Source organism: Chrysochloris asiatica, unplaced genomic scaffold (assembly GCF_000296735.1).
Source record: "Chrysochloris asiatica unplaced genomic scaffold, ChrAsi1.0 scaffold00039, whole genome shotgun sequence".
In the NCBI taxonomy this organism is placed as follows: Eukaryota; Metazoa; Chordata; class Mammalia; order Afrosoricida; family Chrysochloridae; genus Chrysochloris; species Chrysochloris asiatica.
In genome coordinates, this window is record NW_006408557.1 from 7141619 (window position 1) to 7159269 (window position 17651).

The 17651-nt window shown below is 41.0% G+C and overlaps 1 protein-coding gene across 1 annotated transcript in view; it reads left to right on the top strand.

Annotated features, from left to right (window-relative positions):
- Nucleotides 1-11290, top strand: part of CSRP2BP (CSRP2 binding protein) — a 50153-nt gene extending 38863 nt beyond the window's left edge. The window contains exons 7-10 of the mRNA XM_006860634.1: nt 4813-4949; nt 5916-6091; nt 7437-7627; nt 11117-11290. Of these exons, the coding sequence (XP_006860696.1) occupies nt 4813-4949; nt 5916-6091; nt 7437-7627; nt 11117-11290 (678 nt within the window). The remainder of the gene's footprint in view (nt 1-4812; nt 4950-5915; nt 6092-7436; nt 7628-11116) is intronic.
- Nucleotides 11291-17651: the final 6361 nt, after the last annotated feature.

A 17651-nucleotide genomic window follows, 5' to 3' on the forward strand; every position in this document is an offset into this window, starting at 1 on the left:
CATGATCCACACAATCGAATGCCTTTGCGTAGTCAATAAAGCACAGGTAAACATCTTTCTGATATTCTCTGCTTTCAGCCAAGATCCATCAGACATCAGCAATGATATCCCTCATTCCACGGCCTCTTCTGAATCTGGCTTGAACCTCTGGAAGCTCTCTGTCAATGTATGCTTGCAGCTGTGTCTGTATTACCTTTAGCAAAGGTTGACTCACATGGGATATTAAAGAGATTGTCTGATGATATCCTCATTCCGATGGGTCATCTCTCTTTGGAATGGGCACAAATACTGATCTCTTCCAATCAGTCGGCCAGATAGCTGTCTTCCAAATTTCTTGGCAGAGATGAGTGAGTGCCTCTAGTGTCGCCTCACTTTCTTGAAAGATTTCCAATTTTATTCCATCAATTCCCGGTGCCTTGTTCTTTGCTAATTTCTTCAATGCACCTTGGACTTCCTCCTTCAGTACCGTTGGCTCTTGATCATATGCTACCTCTTGAAATGATTGAACATTAACCATTTCCTTTGGGTACAATGACTTTATGTATTCCTTCCAACTTCTTTTGATGCTTTGTGCATCATTCAGTAATTTGCCTAGAGACTCTTCCAATAATGAAAGTCAAGGCTTGAATTTTTTCTTCAGTTCCTCCAGCTTGAGAAATGGTGAGCGTGTTCTTCCTTTTCGGTTTTCTGACTCCAGATCTTTGCATATTTTGTTATAATATTTAGCTTTATCTTCTCAAGCTGATCTTTGAAATTTTCTCTTCCGCACTTGTACCTCTTCATTTCTTCAGTTTGCTTTAGCATCTCTACGCTGGATAGCAAGTTTCAGTGTCTCTTCTGACATCTATTTTGACTTTTTCCTTCTTTCTTGTCTACTTACTGACTTTTTGCTCTCTTCATATGTGATGTTCTTGATATCAGCCCACAACTCTTCTGGTCTTCTGTCTTTAGTGTTTAATGTATCAAATCTGGTTCTTTAGATGGTCTCTAAATTCAGGTGGGATAAATTCAAGATCATATTTTGGCTCTCGTTGACTTGTTTTCATTTTCTTCAGCTTTAGTTTGAATTTGCATATGAGCAACACACAGATATTGTATGTTCTCAGTTTTATGAAGTGATGTGAATAGGGAAATATACAGAAATTAATGTTCATAAATGCTTTAGTGGGGATGAGGAAAGGGGGAGAGGAGTCACTGTCTATATAGATAGTGTTGTTGTTATTAAGTGCCATCGGATCAATTCCAACGCATAGTGACCCTGTATAGGGTTTCTGCAGAGCAGCTGGTGAACTTGAACCACCTACCTTGTGGTTCAAAGCAACTTCTCTGTTCTGCACATTAACCCACAGTGCCACACCACAGTGGTGGTGTGCTGTGGAGTCAGTTCCAACTCATAGAGACCCTGCATAGGATTTCTAAGGCTGTAAATCTTTACAGGAGCAGAAAGGCTCATTTTTCTCCCATGGAACAGCTGGTAGTTTCAAACTGCTTACCGTGAGGTTAGCAGCCCAACTTGTAACCACTACACTACCAGAGTTCCTTCCAGATAGATAGTAGACACTTATTTTTGGTGATGGGAAAGGCAACATTGAGTGAGGATGAAGTGCGCACAACTTGACCAAGGTAAATTTGTCACCAAGATATACACAAGGAAAAGGACTTTTTGGTAGTTAGTACGGAGCCCTGGTGTGGTGTTGTAGGATAAATGCTAGACTGCAAGATCAGTTTGAACTGTATGGTTGATGGTTCAAATTCACCAGCCACTCCTCAGAAATCTTAAATAGGGTTTCTGTGAGTTGGAACCAATTCAATAGCACTTAACACAACATGGTCTATATAGGAACCCTGTTGATAAAGTGGGTTAAACACTGGACTGCTAAATTCAGTGTTGACAGTTCAAGCCCACCAATTCCTCCACAGGAGAATAAAGTCTGCTCCTATAAAGCTTTGCAGTCTTAACTTCTAGGGCATGTGGTGGACTAGGCAGATGCACCGAGTCAACCCTTAGTGGGAGACGCACAGAAACATACACAGATGGTGATCTGGGGATAGGACAGAGGTGGCTTGATTGCCAGCTGGAAGAGGAAGCAGAACCTGGACAATAAGAGAGAAGAAAAGCAGGTGGGCTCTAGGCTGGTGGCATTTGAGAGCAGTAGCCTGCAGGCACAGAATGAGGTTAGCGGTAAGGGAGTGCAGTTCTCCCTTGTTTCCACGTCCTCCTGGTAGCAGGTGGTTGACCAGTCCCCACACTCACCAACCCAGCAGCCAGTAGAACCCCTTCCTGAGCAGTGTCTGTTCTACCTGGGGTTGGGCCCTGAGTATAGCACCCCTGCTTCTGGACGCCTGTGAGCCCACCCTGAATTATGATGCACAAACTGAACAGGAAACCCAGTTAACACTTCCAGTTTCTACCACGTCTAGATAGGTGAGGAGTCCCTGAGAACACACCAGTACATAATCATCTATTAAATATAAATACGACGTTACAGTGTCTCAGAGAAAACAATTTGAGTTTACATGAAGAAACAAGATAGAGTGCTTGAAACAAGTGACAAAAATAGTCAGAAATGGTGTCAAAACTACCTGCTAAGGAATTTTTTTAAATGATGTTTAGGCGCTTTCAACAGAATAAGAATGATTGAGAGACCTGTAGATGAAATCATGGAAACAGATAAAACTGTGAAAGAATTTAGCAAACAAACAAAATGCAAAACTGGAACTTTGCAAAAAATCTTAAGAAAGCCTAAGATTTATGTGGGACATTATCATGAGGAATAACTTACATGTGATTGGATTCCAGAATAGGAAGAGGGGGGAATAAAAACAAAAAACAACCCGTAGAGAATATTGTCCAAGTGTTGTTGGAAGAAAACTTCCCTAATATCATGAAAGACAAGAATATAGCAATTGAATGAACTCCAAACAAGATAGACCCCAAAAGGAAACAGATCAAGACATATCAAAACCTTTCAAAACCAAAGACATGAATAGAATTCTGAGAACAGCTCAGAAAAAACTAAAAGTTACCTACAGAGAACTAGTAAGACTAAGCTGTGGTTTCTGAGCAGAAACTGTGTAGGCAAGAAGACAATGGAATGACATTTATAAAACTCTGAAAGACAAAATTGCCAACCAACAATCATATATAAGCAAAGCTGTCCATCAACTATAAATGGTGAAATTAGTTCATTTTCAGATAAACAAATTAATTTGTAAAAACCAGACCAACTGTGCAAAAAATACTTAAGGGAGTTTTTTTTGCACAGAGAACCAACAATAGTACACGTCGACCTGAGACTAATACATGACAATATCACTAGAACTCAGCCTAGATATGTTGTTGCTGTTGTTAAGTGCAATCAAGTCGGTTCCAACTCACAGTAACTCTGTATAGGGGACGTGCAAACTGACCTTGCAGTCCAGTGCTTTATCCAGTGTTGAATCACACCAGTACTCCTCAACCTAGTTATGTTGTTGTTAAATGCCTTCCAGTTGGTTCAGATTCATAGCGACCCTGTGAAGGCTTTCCGAGGAGTTAGAACCACCAACCTTGCAGTTCAAACCAACTTTGCGGTTGAGTTCTTATCCTACAGTGCCACACCAGGACTCTTAGATATAGAAGTATGCAAAGTAAAACAGACCTACAAGACAAAGTTGAGAACCACAGATAAGGTTGAAAAAGCAGAAAGAAAAAAAAATCAAGTAATAAAGGAATGATTTAGTTATAGAATTTCCAAATGAAAAGAAAATCTAGATTTAAATAAATAAAAATAAACCTGTTACCCTAAAAACTAGACCAAACCTTAGTACTAGCCCTAGCCCAGCCCCTACCCCTAACAGTAACCATAACCCTAACATTATAAACAATGTCCTAGGCCTAACCTGTTATATATTAAGTGCCGTCAAGTCAGTTCTGACTCATAGGGACCCTGTATAGGGCTTCTGAGGAGCAGCTGGTGAACTTGAACTGCTGACCCTGAGGTGAAAACCAACCTTGCAATCCAGCGCATTAACCCACAGTGCCACACCAGGATTCTAGGCCTAACCTAAAGGTAGCTGGAGTCCTAACTGTAACCCTCACTCTGTACTCCTACTTACCACCACCGCCTCTGAAAAAAAGATTTAGTCTCAGGGATCTGATGATACAGTTATATTCCGACCTATGGGATCGTTATGAGTCAGGATAAGTCAATGGCAGTGAATTTGTTTTGTTTTTCTTTTTTTGCTTTTTAAATAGCATATATAATTTTGTAGCAAAAGCAACCAAAAAATACATGTGGACAACCAGAAGGAAATAATGAGAATATTCATGCATTGTGAAGCATGTAATCGATGGCGTTGAGCAGTTTATATAAACAGTGTTGAATGGGAGCCTAAACTGCTCTGTAAACCTTCATCGAAAATACAACAAAGATAAAAAGTAGATATATAAATTTTTTAATTACTTAAAAAATTTTAAAATAATTTTGGTTCCAACTATTAAGCTGTGATTAGTTTTCTATAGGTGTTTTAAGCAGTAAGTCTAGGTATGGCACTGTATGATAAGCACTGGACTGCTAATTGCAAGGTCAGCAGTTTAAGTCCACCAACCACTCCTTGGAGACTCTAAACAAGGCTGCCATGAGTCTGAACTGACTAAACAGCACACTTAATGACGACAACCATTTTATGCTAAGCTTTGAGTTTTCCAAATGAGATATGCAAAAAGACTTGTTTTTTTACATATGAAATACTGTATGTACTGACTGTCTGTAGAAATGAAACCAGTCCTTTGAGTGATTTTTTTATATAACCAATATTTCTTCCCCACAGACTGCCTTGCCATCCAGGAAAGGATTTCGGCACCAAACCACTAAATTTTTGTATCGTTTGGTGGGGTCAGAAGATATGGCTGCGGACCAAAGTATCATTAGCCCCTATACTTCTCGGATCTTAAAGCCTTATATCAGGTACAGGGAGAAACGTGATGTTGAGTGTATCACTAGGGATACTGTTTGTGGGTTTTTTTCCTCTTCCACCTCATCACTGTTGGGGTAAATAAATGAGAGCAGCATTGGCAAAGACTAAACTCTGTGCTTTGTGTCCAATTTCATGCTTGACTTGTTTTATCTGTACTTTTGTTTTTGCAGAAAACATTAATCTTTGAAAGAAAAGTAAAAAGCAAGGATAAGTTACCTCCATTTGGTTTCATTGTGATTGTCGTAATTATTGTTTTATTTAAAACTATACAGCACAAGGAGGCATCAGAAAGTTCATGAAAAAATGGCATTAAAAGATAATGGAAGTTTTCTGCAAACTTTTGAAGCCCTCTTGTATATATTTACTACTCTGTGACAGGCATATAACTGGGACTGCATTCTGGGACGATGTCTAAGGATGAGACTTGTTTAGGTAGTAAAACAGGAAATGAACTTCCTGGAGAAGCCCCTGGTAGTATCTCACCCTAGGACTGAGAGAGTTCAGTGTCTTCTTGAGCCATACGTGCTCCGTAGTTTCACGGTTACACTGATCCTTCTTGCCTAGCACTCGTTCCTGGGCAAACGTGTTGAAATGCCTCACCTCTGTGCACCCCCGCTGCCTTGGCAGAGCACTTGGGGTGCAGCTCTGTAGCAGAGCATCCTGGATGTAAGCAGGATGCTGTCTCTGCTTCCTTCCTGTTCATTAAAGGCCCAGCAGCACCTAATACAGCTCCTAGTGGGTACAGAGAGATTTGGCTAGATGAATGTTTATAGAATGAAGTTTGAATCTCATACTGGAAAAGCATTTTAGCTGTTGTCAAGCTTGTAGCCATATAAAATAGTGCAAATGAGTTTGAGACTTAAAGCAAATCGATGAATTCTTGTGAATCAAATGAATAGGAATACCATTAGATGCTTTTCTTGACTTGCGTTTGTTTATTTTCTGTGGCATTGGAGGCGTGACTATGAAACAAAGCCACCCAAACTACAGCTCCTGTCACAGATTCGCTCCCATCTGCACAAGAATGACCCTCACTGGATGCCTGAGCCTGACGCACCTCTCGATTACTGCTATGTTCAGCCAAACCACATCCCAACGATAAACTCTATGTGTCATGAGTTTTTCTGGCCGGGTATGTTCCCTCCTCCCAAACTAGGCAGATCAGTTTCTACACAGTGTGCGTAATTTACTAAATTAGTGTATGTCATCTAACTCTACTAACATAGAAATATTATAATACGAATACCTCTTGCTTTCCTAAAATCAAGAAGAAACCAACAATTAAAGTAATAAACAGTGTTTCTGTTTGTTTCTCTTCCCTGTTTGTTTCTACTTCCAGAATAAAAGATTCATCCTGTTTTGCTTCTACATATGTTTAGATACCAGGTAATGTCTATCAATAGATATGCAGACTGGTAGCTTTGGTGGGCTTGGATAGTCTTGGTTGTTGTTTTTTTAACCAATGGTTTTCTGTGCTTTGTTTATATAACTGCTCCCTAGAGAATGCTTGTATAGGCAAAGGTGTTTTTAAAGTCAGATACCATGGACTTTGAGGATAAGAGTAAATTCAGTATGATTTGTCATTTTATCAGCCTTAACAAGTTGTCTCTGAAGACCAGTATCCTCAATTAAAGAAATAACATGTTAATTACTAAGTGTAAACACATTCTTTGTGGATCAGCTTACCGTGCTGCATTGAAACATAAACAGTACCCCCCAAAACAATAAAATATGTACATACATATTCTTTTAAAGGAAATAATACATGTCCTCCAGGTGTTAGTAAGATTTCATCAAGACTTGAACCATGTCTTTTTTATTGGCTGATCATCGTGTAATGGTAAACATGTACTCTCTTTTGGGGCATGATATTGATAATCACTCGACGGCACTTAACAACAACAACAACAATGATAATCAGGGTTGAAGGGACCATTCTGGGAGCCATCTACTACTTCCTGAGCTTGTGCTGTGTGTCTTCTATACATTATTTGTGGAATATTTTAAAAATTTTTGTGAAATGCAGCATTTATACAAAAGAGCATATAAAGTACATATGTATGGGGTAAAGTGCATGGTGATCTGAGCTCTCAGGAGCTGTGCACAACTCTGGAGCTAGGTATGTGCCTTGTCTTCCATGTGGCAGAAGCTAAGTTCCTGAGACGTTTAGAAATTTTGTGTTTGCAGTCACACATGGACGGGGAGGCTGAGTTCAAAGCCAGGTGTGTCTAGTTCTGAACCTGTGCACTATTTGCTGTACACCCTTTGCTGCCTCTCATCTTCTAACACATGTATTTAGAAGACTATGTTAATTTTGATCTTTGCTCAAATTCATTTTTAAGATCCAAACGCATTCTTTCGATGGTAATATCTTTGGTCTCATGTTTGGGTTACTTAGCATGTAGGAGTATCTTTCATGTTTCTTTATTCTAAAAGGCACCACAGTGTGACTCTCCGATTGTTTATCTTTTCTTTAGGCATCGACCTATCTGAGTGCCTGCAGTATCCAGACTTCAGTGTGGTTGTCCTTTATAAAAAAGTCATCATTGCCTTTGGCTTCATGGTTCCTGATGTGAAATACAACGAAGCTTACATTTCATTTCTGTTTGTCCATCCTGAATGGAGAAGAGCAGGCATTGCGACTTTTATGATTTACCATCTGATTCAGGTCAGTTACCTGGGCTTCTGGTTTCAGCTTGTGTCTGGGCTCCTTGGGTGACCTGGGGGAGCAGGGAGGCTGAGCTGGTCCTTCCCAGCACATCCCAGTGGGATGGGCTGTCCCAAAACCAAGTGAAGGGAAGCCAGTCATCATTGATGAGGGTATTGAATACACAGACAACAATCTCCAGTCCTCCATGGTAAGGATAATGGCTGAGACCCAAGTGTGAAAAAGCCTATTTGTGAATGTGTAGACTCAATTAAATGAGGAAACCCTGGGAATCAAACCCTAAAGCACTGTCGGCGGTTCAGGCCCACAAGCTGCTCCTTGGAAACCCTATACAGGGTCACTATGGCTCGGAACCAACTCGATGGCAGTTAACAAAAGCACTCTACTTTGCATGTAGTTCCTTAAGCATTTTAGTAAAACCTTATCAATAAATCCATATTCTGTTGCTGCTAGTTTTTTTAAATGCTGTTGCTGCACAGGAGTCCCGGTGTGGCACTCTACGATAAGCACTGGACTACTAACTACAGTTCAAACCCACCAGCAACTCCTCAGAAACCCTATACAGCAGAAGTGGGGAACCTTTTTTCTGCCAAAATTTATAACATCATTCGCAGGCCATACAAAATTATCAACTTAAAAATTAGCCTATTGTATTTGGTCAAACATTTAATGAACTCAACCCTAATGTGATAGCTGGAGTCCTGGTGTGGTTCTGTGGGTTAATGTGTGGATTGGTTTGAAACACAAGGACGGTGGTTCAAACTCACCAGTCACTCCTCGGAAACTGTATACAGGGTTGCTATGGGTCAGAACCGACTTGGCAGCACTTCACAGCAACAACAATGTGATAGCTGGAACTGCAGTTACCTTGGCAGGGCCAGATGTTCCCACCTTTGCTCTCCAGGGTCGTTATGAGTCAGAACTGACTAACAACAACAATAGTAGCTGGTATGAACCTTCTAAGACTCAGTTCTAGCGTTTAAGGATACATGGTTTGATCACCTTTGAAGGAAAAAATACAAATTTTTATAACTAAAAGCATGTAGTAATCTTTATTTTCAGTGATTTTCTGATAACTTTTACTTAGAAACCATCTGGTATGGAGGACTGTGTTATGTGGGCAGAATGCCCTTTTAAGAGAGAGTGGTGGTGGTGGTGTGCCATGGAGTCAGTTCTGGCTCATAGTGGCCCTGCTTGGGTTTCTGAGATGGTAAATATTTACAGGAGCAGAAAGTCTCATCTTTCTCCCTCGGAATAGCTGGTAGTTTTGAACTGCTGACCTTGAAGTTATTAGCAACCTGACTTGTAACCACTATACTACCAGAGCTCCTTAAGAGAGGATGGAGAAGCTAAAATTGTTTTTCCATTTTTTAATAAAAGCCAGATCCAAACCACTGCTGTTGAGTTAATTCCCACCTCAACCTTATAGGGCAAAGTAGCACTACTCCATAGGGTTTCCAAGGCTGTTAATCTTTGAGGAAGCCAACTGCCTCATCTTTCTCCCGTGGATCAGCTGGTTGCTGTGAGGCAATTCTTAATTCACTGCGCCACCAGGGCTCCTTTGCAAAGGAAAAGTGTGCAGTAATTCCTAAATTTTGGCTGGAACCTGGAGAAATATCCTAGAGATTGCTTTCTTCGAACTCCTAGGTGTGGTTATGTAAATCTTTGTTGTTGTTGTTGTTAAGTGCCATCGAGTCGGGTCCGACCCATAGCGACCCTGTACAGGGTTTCCGAGGGTGTAAATCTTTACGGGAGTAGAAAGCCTCATCTTTCTCCCGCGGAGCGGCTGGTAGTTTCGAACCGCTGACCTTAAGGTTCGCAGCCCGATTCGTAACCACTACGCTACCAGAGCTCCTTGTAAATCTTAGCCATTAGTAATTAGTATATGCTGCCTTGAAGTGTTTTTCACTGAGACCTCCTCAGTTTTTTCTGCCAAACATCCACCCCTCTTTCTGCCCCATCCTACCCACAGAATAAATCTTTACTCTTCTATTTTAGGGAGCACAGTAACTCCATGAAATAAACATTGGACTGTGAACCGTCTGCACTTCGAGCTCACTAGCTGCTCTGTGGGAGAAAGATGAGCTTTTCTGCTCCCGCGGAAACCCTGGACAGGGTGGCTATGAGTCGGAATTGACTCAATGGCACTGAACAGTGACAATTTGTATTTTAACAAAGAACTTATAAGATTTTCTGCCTTTTCCTTCACTGAAAAGGGCCTCGGAGGAGCCCGGTGACACACTGAGTTGATCACTGGGCTGCTAACCAAAGGCAGCTGTTGCGAACCCATCAGGCACTCCCTGAAAGAAAGATGAGGCCTCCGACTCCCATAAAGATTTTTATAGCTTCAGAACCCCTAGGGAGCTGGTCTCCTCTGCCCTGTAGGTCACTCTCAGCAGCATAGACTCGATGGCATTGGGTTTGGTTTGGGTGTTAGTAGACCTAGGAAAGGAATTTGGGGTGGTTGCAGGAGAGCATATAGTTTTCAAAAGCAAATCTTACTCTCTAGTCTTCAAGTTATAACTGTTTGATATTGGCATGCTTTAACATTTTAAATATGTTGTTGTTAAGTGCCATCGAGTCAACTCCAACTCATAGTGACCCTATATAGCAGGGGTGGGGAATATCTGGCCCGTGGGCTATGTTGTTGTTGTTAAGTGTTGTCGAGTCAATTCCTACCCATAGCGACCTGGAGGGGCTGACGAGCTTGAACCGCCGACCTTATGGTTCAAACCGACTTTGCAGACCAGTGCATTAACCCCCAGCGCCAGGCCCTTGAAATCATTTGCTTTGGCCCTTCCAAGGCAACCATAGTTCCAGCCATCACATTAAGGATGGAGTTAATTAAATGTTTGACCAAATATTGTAGGTTAATTTTTAAGTTGATAATTTTGTATGGCCTGTGAATGATTTTATAAATTTTGGCAGAGAAAAAGTTCCCTATCCTGCTGAATGGGAGTCCTGGTATGGCGCTGTGGGTTAACGCACTGGATTGCAAGGTCGGCGGTTCAAGCTCACAAGCTGCCTCTTGGAAAACCCTATATAGGGTCGCTATGAGTTGGAACTGGCTCCATGGCATTTAACAAAAACAACCCCTGCTGAATATGCTTTCCAATGAGCAACTGGTAGGCTTGAACTGCCAACCTTGTGGTTTACAGTCGTCCAGTGCTGATCCTACAGCGTCACACCAGGACTCCTGTTTAAATAATAATCGAGATATAAACAAAACAATAAAGTCAACAGTAAAGTAGTTCTGTTGGCCCATTGCTTCAGAGGGAAAACCATCGAAAATGCAGTCAGGTACTTCAGTCTTAATGAGTTTTTGGATCATCAACAAATGTCATTGGTTTTCAGCTGTATTGCATTTTCTCAGCCTCAGCCCCTGATTTCTCTGGTTCCCATAGTTAACTGCCTGCACTTAGAAGAGTTTCTTCACCTACTCATTTTCCCTTCAGGCCTTTCATTCATTGTTTTCCACTTTTTTGGCAGACCTGCATGGGCAAGGATGTGACCCTTCACGTCTCAGCAAGCAACCCAGCTATGCTGCTATACCAGAAATTTGGATTCAAGACTGAAGAATATGTCTTAGATTTTTATGATAAATATTATCCCCTGGAGAGTAAGGAGTGTAAGCATGCATTCTTTCTGAGGCTCCGTCGCTGATACAAATACTATTCTTCACAGAGAAATGTATCTGCTGTGATACTGAGAGGCAGTTATTTTACAGAGAAGCTTATTCTTTCCATTGTGGGTTCTCATCCTTACTGCAATTAGATGTTCATTCAAGCCTCTGATTTGAGGTGAGAAGAATGGTGGGCAGGGAAAGCAACGGGAGCAGACCTACAGCAGCGTAACTCTCCAGTTCTGTTTCATTCAACACCATGTGACTCCAGATCTTGAGACTGTCTTCCCACCTGACAGACTATAAGAATAAAAGAGCATCTAAATTGATATGCTTGATGAAAGAGGATCTCTCTGCCCTTATCTAAAGGATGGGAAAATATGTAGTTAATAAAGATTCACATAGTGGCCTAGAGGCACAGAAGATGCCCTGTGTTCTGTAATGATGAAAGGAGCTTGTGAGATGATTACATAAAGGGCTTCCAACCCTGTTAAACAAGCGTTCTTCACACAAAGTGAAATGGAGCGTGTTGTCACTGGACATACGAAGACTTTCAGGACATGGAAGTTCTTTTGTCTCTCTTGCTGACAATGGTCACAGCCAGTGACAATAAACTGTCTCTCCATTACTCCACCTGTTCTGTCAGCATTTCCCCAGCAGGGACTTTGACCGAGGAATAGAGGTTCTTGGTCTCCTAGGGCCTGTGGGAGTTAGTTTATGTTGTTGCTATTCAATAGTCTGCCCAGTGAATTTCTCTTCCGTGACCCTTACTCATGCTTAGGATAGTTGAGCTGTTGGAATCCAGTTATGGGCAGCAGAAGTAGTCCTATTATCAGGACTATGTTTTTTTAGTGTGCTTGTGGTATTGTAGAGGGACAGTTGAAAATTTTCTGTCAATCGATTTTCTGTTTTTTGTTTGTTTGTTTGTTTAATCTAACAAGCATTTCCAAAATTATCAGCTGCTCACAAATAAAAGTCTTGTGACAATTTTATCGCCAAAGCTTCAATCTAGTCATTTTGCTTCCCCCTTTAATTAAGAGCTTTTTCAGAACATGGATCCGGTTGAAAAGCGTAAGAAAGCTGAATACACTCTCTCTAGAAAACTGCCTGTGCATGTTCAAAGTTTTGTGTTGGAGAGCTGTGGACCACAAGTTAAACCTCTGTTCTAGAAGCTGTGATTGAAACCAGCTTATAGCCCTCCGTATGAAATTCATTCTGCTAACTGGGGCAATTGAGTCCAACCTCCATTTCACTTTGTGAGAAGAACCTGGTGGAACACTGTCTCCTTTTATCCCTCCTGTCTCTCCTGCTTTCTTTTTCTTTCCATTCTTTTTTTGGGGAAAGTTTTTCCACCCTTTAAAAGATTTTTGATTGAAAAAGTGGGTTGAAGCCCATTAAATAAAACTGAGTAAGTGACATTTTCCAGATCTGGAAGCCAATTTGTGATTTTTGTTAAAAGGGTGACTGAAGCATTCATCTCCGTAACTGCAGAGACCTGAGGAAAACTGTTATTGCCTTAATTGACTCGTTTTCACATTTGTTAATGGTGAAATTTTTAAATCATAGACTCAGAAAATGGTGCTTCAGAGCTCACCATCCATATTCAACAATTATCAAGATTTTGCCACATTTGCTTCATTTGTTTCTTGCTATTATATAATTTTACGCCTTTCTACTGTATTGGGTTACCATTGGGCTGCTAACCGCAAGTTCAGCAGTTCTAATCCACCAGCTGCTCCATGGGAGAATGGTGAGGCTTTTTGCTCCCATAAAGATTTACAGTTTTAGATTTTGAATGCAAATCAAAATTACAATGAGATTCTATCTCTCCCTTGCCAAAGTAACACTAAAAAAACAAAACAGATTAAAATAACTAATGCTGGTGAGGATTTGGGATATTGGAAACCTTATCCACTACTGGTAAAACTGTAAACTTGTCCAACTACTATGGAAAACAGTAGGACACTTTATAATAAAAATGAGAAATATAACCTATATGGTCTAGCAATCTTATTTATAGGTATATGCCCTACAGACCTGATGTTAAAGTCAAAAATAGACACACACATCTTGTAAACTGGACGTCAAACCGTTTACAAGGTCAACAGTTCAAACCCACCCGCTGCTCCTCAGAAACCCTATACAGAGTCACTATGAGTCAGAAGCAACTCGACAGCACTTAACATGTTCATTGATACGCCATTCACAGTAGCAAAAAGATGGAAACGATCCAAGCGCCTGTCAATAGATGAATGGATAAACAAAATGAGGTACATATACACAACAGGATATTATGCAGTCAGGAGTGCGCAAAGTAAAACATGGATGAATCTGGAGGACATTATGCTGAGTGAAATAAGTCAATCACAGATGGACAGATACTGTGTGATTCAACTATTATCCAAAGTCAAGAACAGTATACATAATGAACCCGAGTTCACTGATGGTTACTCTGTAGATGTTAGGTGCTGTTGAGTTGGTTCCGACCCACAGCAACCCCTGTATACAACAGAAGGAAACACCACACACTCCTGTGCCATCACACCGGCTCCTACGCTTGAGCCCATTGCTGCTGCTGCTACTGCTGTGCCAATCCAAAGTGCTTGGGGGTAGCACTCGTTTTTGCTGATCCTCTACCAAGCATGATAGACCAGGGCTAGGTCTTTCCTGATAATATGTCTGAAGTATGGAAGGCTAAATCTTGACTTCTAAGGAGCATTCTAGTTGTACTTCTGCCAACATAGATTTATTTGTTCTGGCATTTCATGTACAGGGTCCAACGCCGTAACTCAAATGCATCAATTTTTCTATGGTCGTCCTTACTGTCCAACTTTCACATGCATATGAGGCGATTGAAAATACATTGTTTGGGGTTAGGCACATCTTAGCCCTCAAGCTGACATTTTTGCTTTTGAACATTTTAAAGAGGTTTTGTGCAGTAGATCTGTCTAATCTTCATCAGTAAGTATTTTAAACTCTCTTTGCTTTAAATAAACAAGGTTGGATCATCTGCATATCACAGTTTGTTAATGAGCCTTCCTCCAATCTTGATGCCACATTCTTCTTTATATAACCCAGCTTCTCGGATTATTTGCTCAGCATACAGACTGACTAAGTATGGTGAAAGAATACAACCCTGGTGCACACCTTTCCTGATTTTAAACCGTCCAGTGTCTCCTTGTTTTGTTCAAATGACTTCCTCTTGGTCTATTTACAAATTTAAATATTCTAGATAGTAGATGTTATTTTTGGTGTTGGGAGAGGTAACATCAAATGTGGGTGAAGTATGCACAGCTTGCTCAAGGTAAATATTGTCTCTAAGAAGAAAAGTATTTAGTCAATGTTATGACAAATGCATCTTTGCTACTAAAACTAGCTACATATGGTTACATGCATACAAGTTTATAGTATGCTTATTTGTGTGTATATGTAGACATTTAGATGTATTTACATGGTGTTGGGGTGGCGCTGTAGGATAAACACTGGATTACTAACCGCAAGGTCAGTGGTTCAAACCCACCACCTGCTCCTTAGAAACCCTGTGCAGGGTCTCAGAATTGATACTAATTTGACTAATATGCAGGTGTAAATATAAGGGTTTTCAAAAAGTTTGTGGAAAAATTTCACTCTATTTTTTACATGAATTTTTTAAGTCCTCTCATATATATAAGTGTGTCTTGTGCCATCAAGTCGGTTCCAACTCACAGTGACCCTGTACAAGGTTTCTGAGGTTATAAATCTTTGCAGGAGTAGAAAACCTCATCTTTCTCTGTAGAGCAGCTGGTGGGCTTAAGCCACCAACCTTGTGGTTAACAGTCCAGTACTTACCCCACAGAGCCACAATACTCTCCTATGGAAGTATATGCTTCCATATATACTTACATATCCAATAAAGACCTGGGACAAATGTATACTTCTTAGACTTAAGCAAATATCTCGTGGGATTGGTTTACTGGGTCTAAAGGTTTAGGAACAAAAGCTCATGGGACAACTCTTGTCAGTTGGCATAATACAGTCATGCTCTATGTTTCACTTTGGTGAGTAGCCTCTGGGGTCTTAAAAGCTGGCAAGCAGCCATCTAAGATACATGTATTGATCTCTACATATCTGGGGTAAAAGAGAATGAAAGAAACCAAAGACTCAGAGAAGAGTATAGGACTAATAGTCTACCCAAACCATGGCCCCATCTACCCTGAGCATTACAGAGTAACTAGCTGGTTGCTCAGCAACCACCAACAGCCATTCTCATCAGGAACACAACAGAGGAATCCTAATAGAATGGGAGCACGATGTGGAATAGAACTCAAATCCTTTAAAAAACAGTCCAAACTTACAGAACCAGTGGAGACCGGAGGACTCCCTGAGACTATCACCATGGGACCTTCTTTTAGTGACGACCTAACAGATTGTCTCAATATCACCTGTGAGTGCTGTGCGCCTTTAAAAATTCCTTTATGTGAGACCAAACATCAGTGTTTACCCTAGAGTAATGAAACCGAACCCACTGCCTTCCATCCTGACTCGGTGATCCTCTGAGTAGAACTACCCCCCCACAAGGTGTCCAAGACGAGTCCTGACAGGAGCACACTACACATCTTTCTCCCATGGAGCAGCTGGGGGATTTGAACCACCGGCCTCTTGGTTAGCAACTGAGTGCTGTAATCACTGTACCACCAGAGTTTCTGATGAGCCATCAGAAAAACCAGGTTGGAAATGGAACAACCAGAACAGAAATAAGTAGAAATTTGACACACTGAAAAATGTAACCAATGTCACTAAACAAATTATGTTGTTACGTGCCGTCGAGTCAGTTCCAAGCCATAGCGACCCTGGACAGGGTTTCTGAGGCTGTAAATCTTTATGGGAGCAGAAAGCTTCATCTGTCTCCCGCAAAGCAGCTGGTAGTTTCGAACTGCTGACCTTGCAGTTCGCAGCCCGATTCGTAAGCACTACGCTACCAGAGCTCCTTGTACAGATTATTAAATGGGAACCTAAATTGCTGTGTAAACATTCACTGAAAACACAATAAAATAAATTTTGAATATTATCTGTAAGTATGTTTTTGGTGTTTTGTTTTTTTAAGTTCTTGGTTTTTTTGTTTTTTAAAAAGGTTTTTATTGTGGATTGAGTGAAAGTTTACAGGGCAGATCATCAGTTTTACATTCAACAAATCACATACCTTGTTTCATTACAATGATTATAATCCCCTCCATGTATCATCAGTTAACAGTATTTCTCACTATTCACTTTAGCTTTTTTAAAAAAACAAAAAACACTCAGGCATATATAATCATTTACACCTCTAAAGGGCACGTTCTGCAAGTCTCCCTCCTGGCCACCAGCTCTTAGTCCCTCTCTTCCCATGAATCTAGAGTCCTCAGCCGCTCCCCCTCTCTATGACCCCATCTCGATTACCTCCATCTCAGGTGTCACTGCTTCTCTGGATAAGGTCATGCATTCTGCTTGTGCTCTTCTCCCTTGATGGTCCTATGGTCCTCTGTTCCTGGACTGTACGATTAACCACTCCCCTGTTTTTGTTACAAAACTTCGTTTACAATTGTGACAGTCACAGTCATCATAACCATTACTCACTATTGAATCAGACGAATCTTGTCCCCATCTTTTTTCACCAGATCTATCTAGACAAGATGAAAACTATTTAGTGGGGACTCTTCCCCAACCACACACACACTCTTAAACTAAACTCCCTCTTGAAACCTTGTGAGCCAGTCACTTCATGCCTTTATCACCCCCTCATTTTAGGTAGCCAATGTCTAAGTTACCCGTCCCTACCGACCCTGTGTACAGAGGGGATAGAATTGGTACTTGATATGAAGATTCCTTCCCTCTCTGTTAGCATTTAGAGTTACTACCTCCATGAGTATGGTCAGGTTCATCAAATTGTAGCAATGTACCCTTGTTCGAAACTACCAGCTGTTCCACGGGAGAGCTTTCTGCTCCCATAAAGATTTACAGCCTCAGAAACCCTGTACAGGGTCACTATGAGTCAGAACCGACTCCATAGCACATAACAACAACAACCTCCATGAGTATAGGTCAGGTTCATCAAATTGTAGCAATGTACCCTTGTTTCCTTTATCAAAAAAAATTTTTTTTTGTTTGCTTGTTTTGGTAATCTTCCTCTAGTCAAGTTATGATTATCAAGCCATCGAGGCTAGGTCAAATGGATACTATCTGCAAGTTTGGGTGTTCTTGTGCATCTCCCCTCACTTCATATCAGCTGGATGCTTCACTCTCAGCTCTAACCCTCTGTGGCTATGTCCACATTTGGCACCAACCAGCCCTTACTCCTCTCTCTCATCTCCAGGTCAACAGGAGTCAATGGACTGTGGATGAACTCAGCCCATTTCTTCACTGCTGCCTTTCCCCCTCTTCCACAAT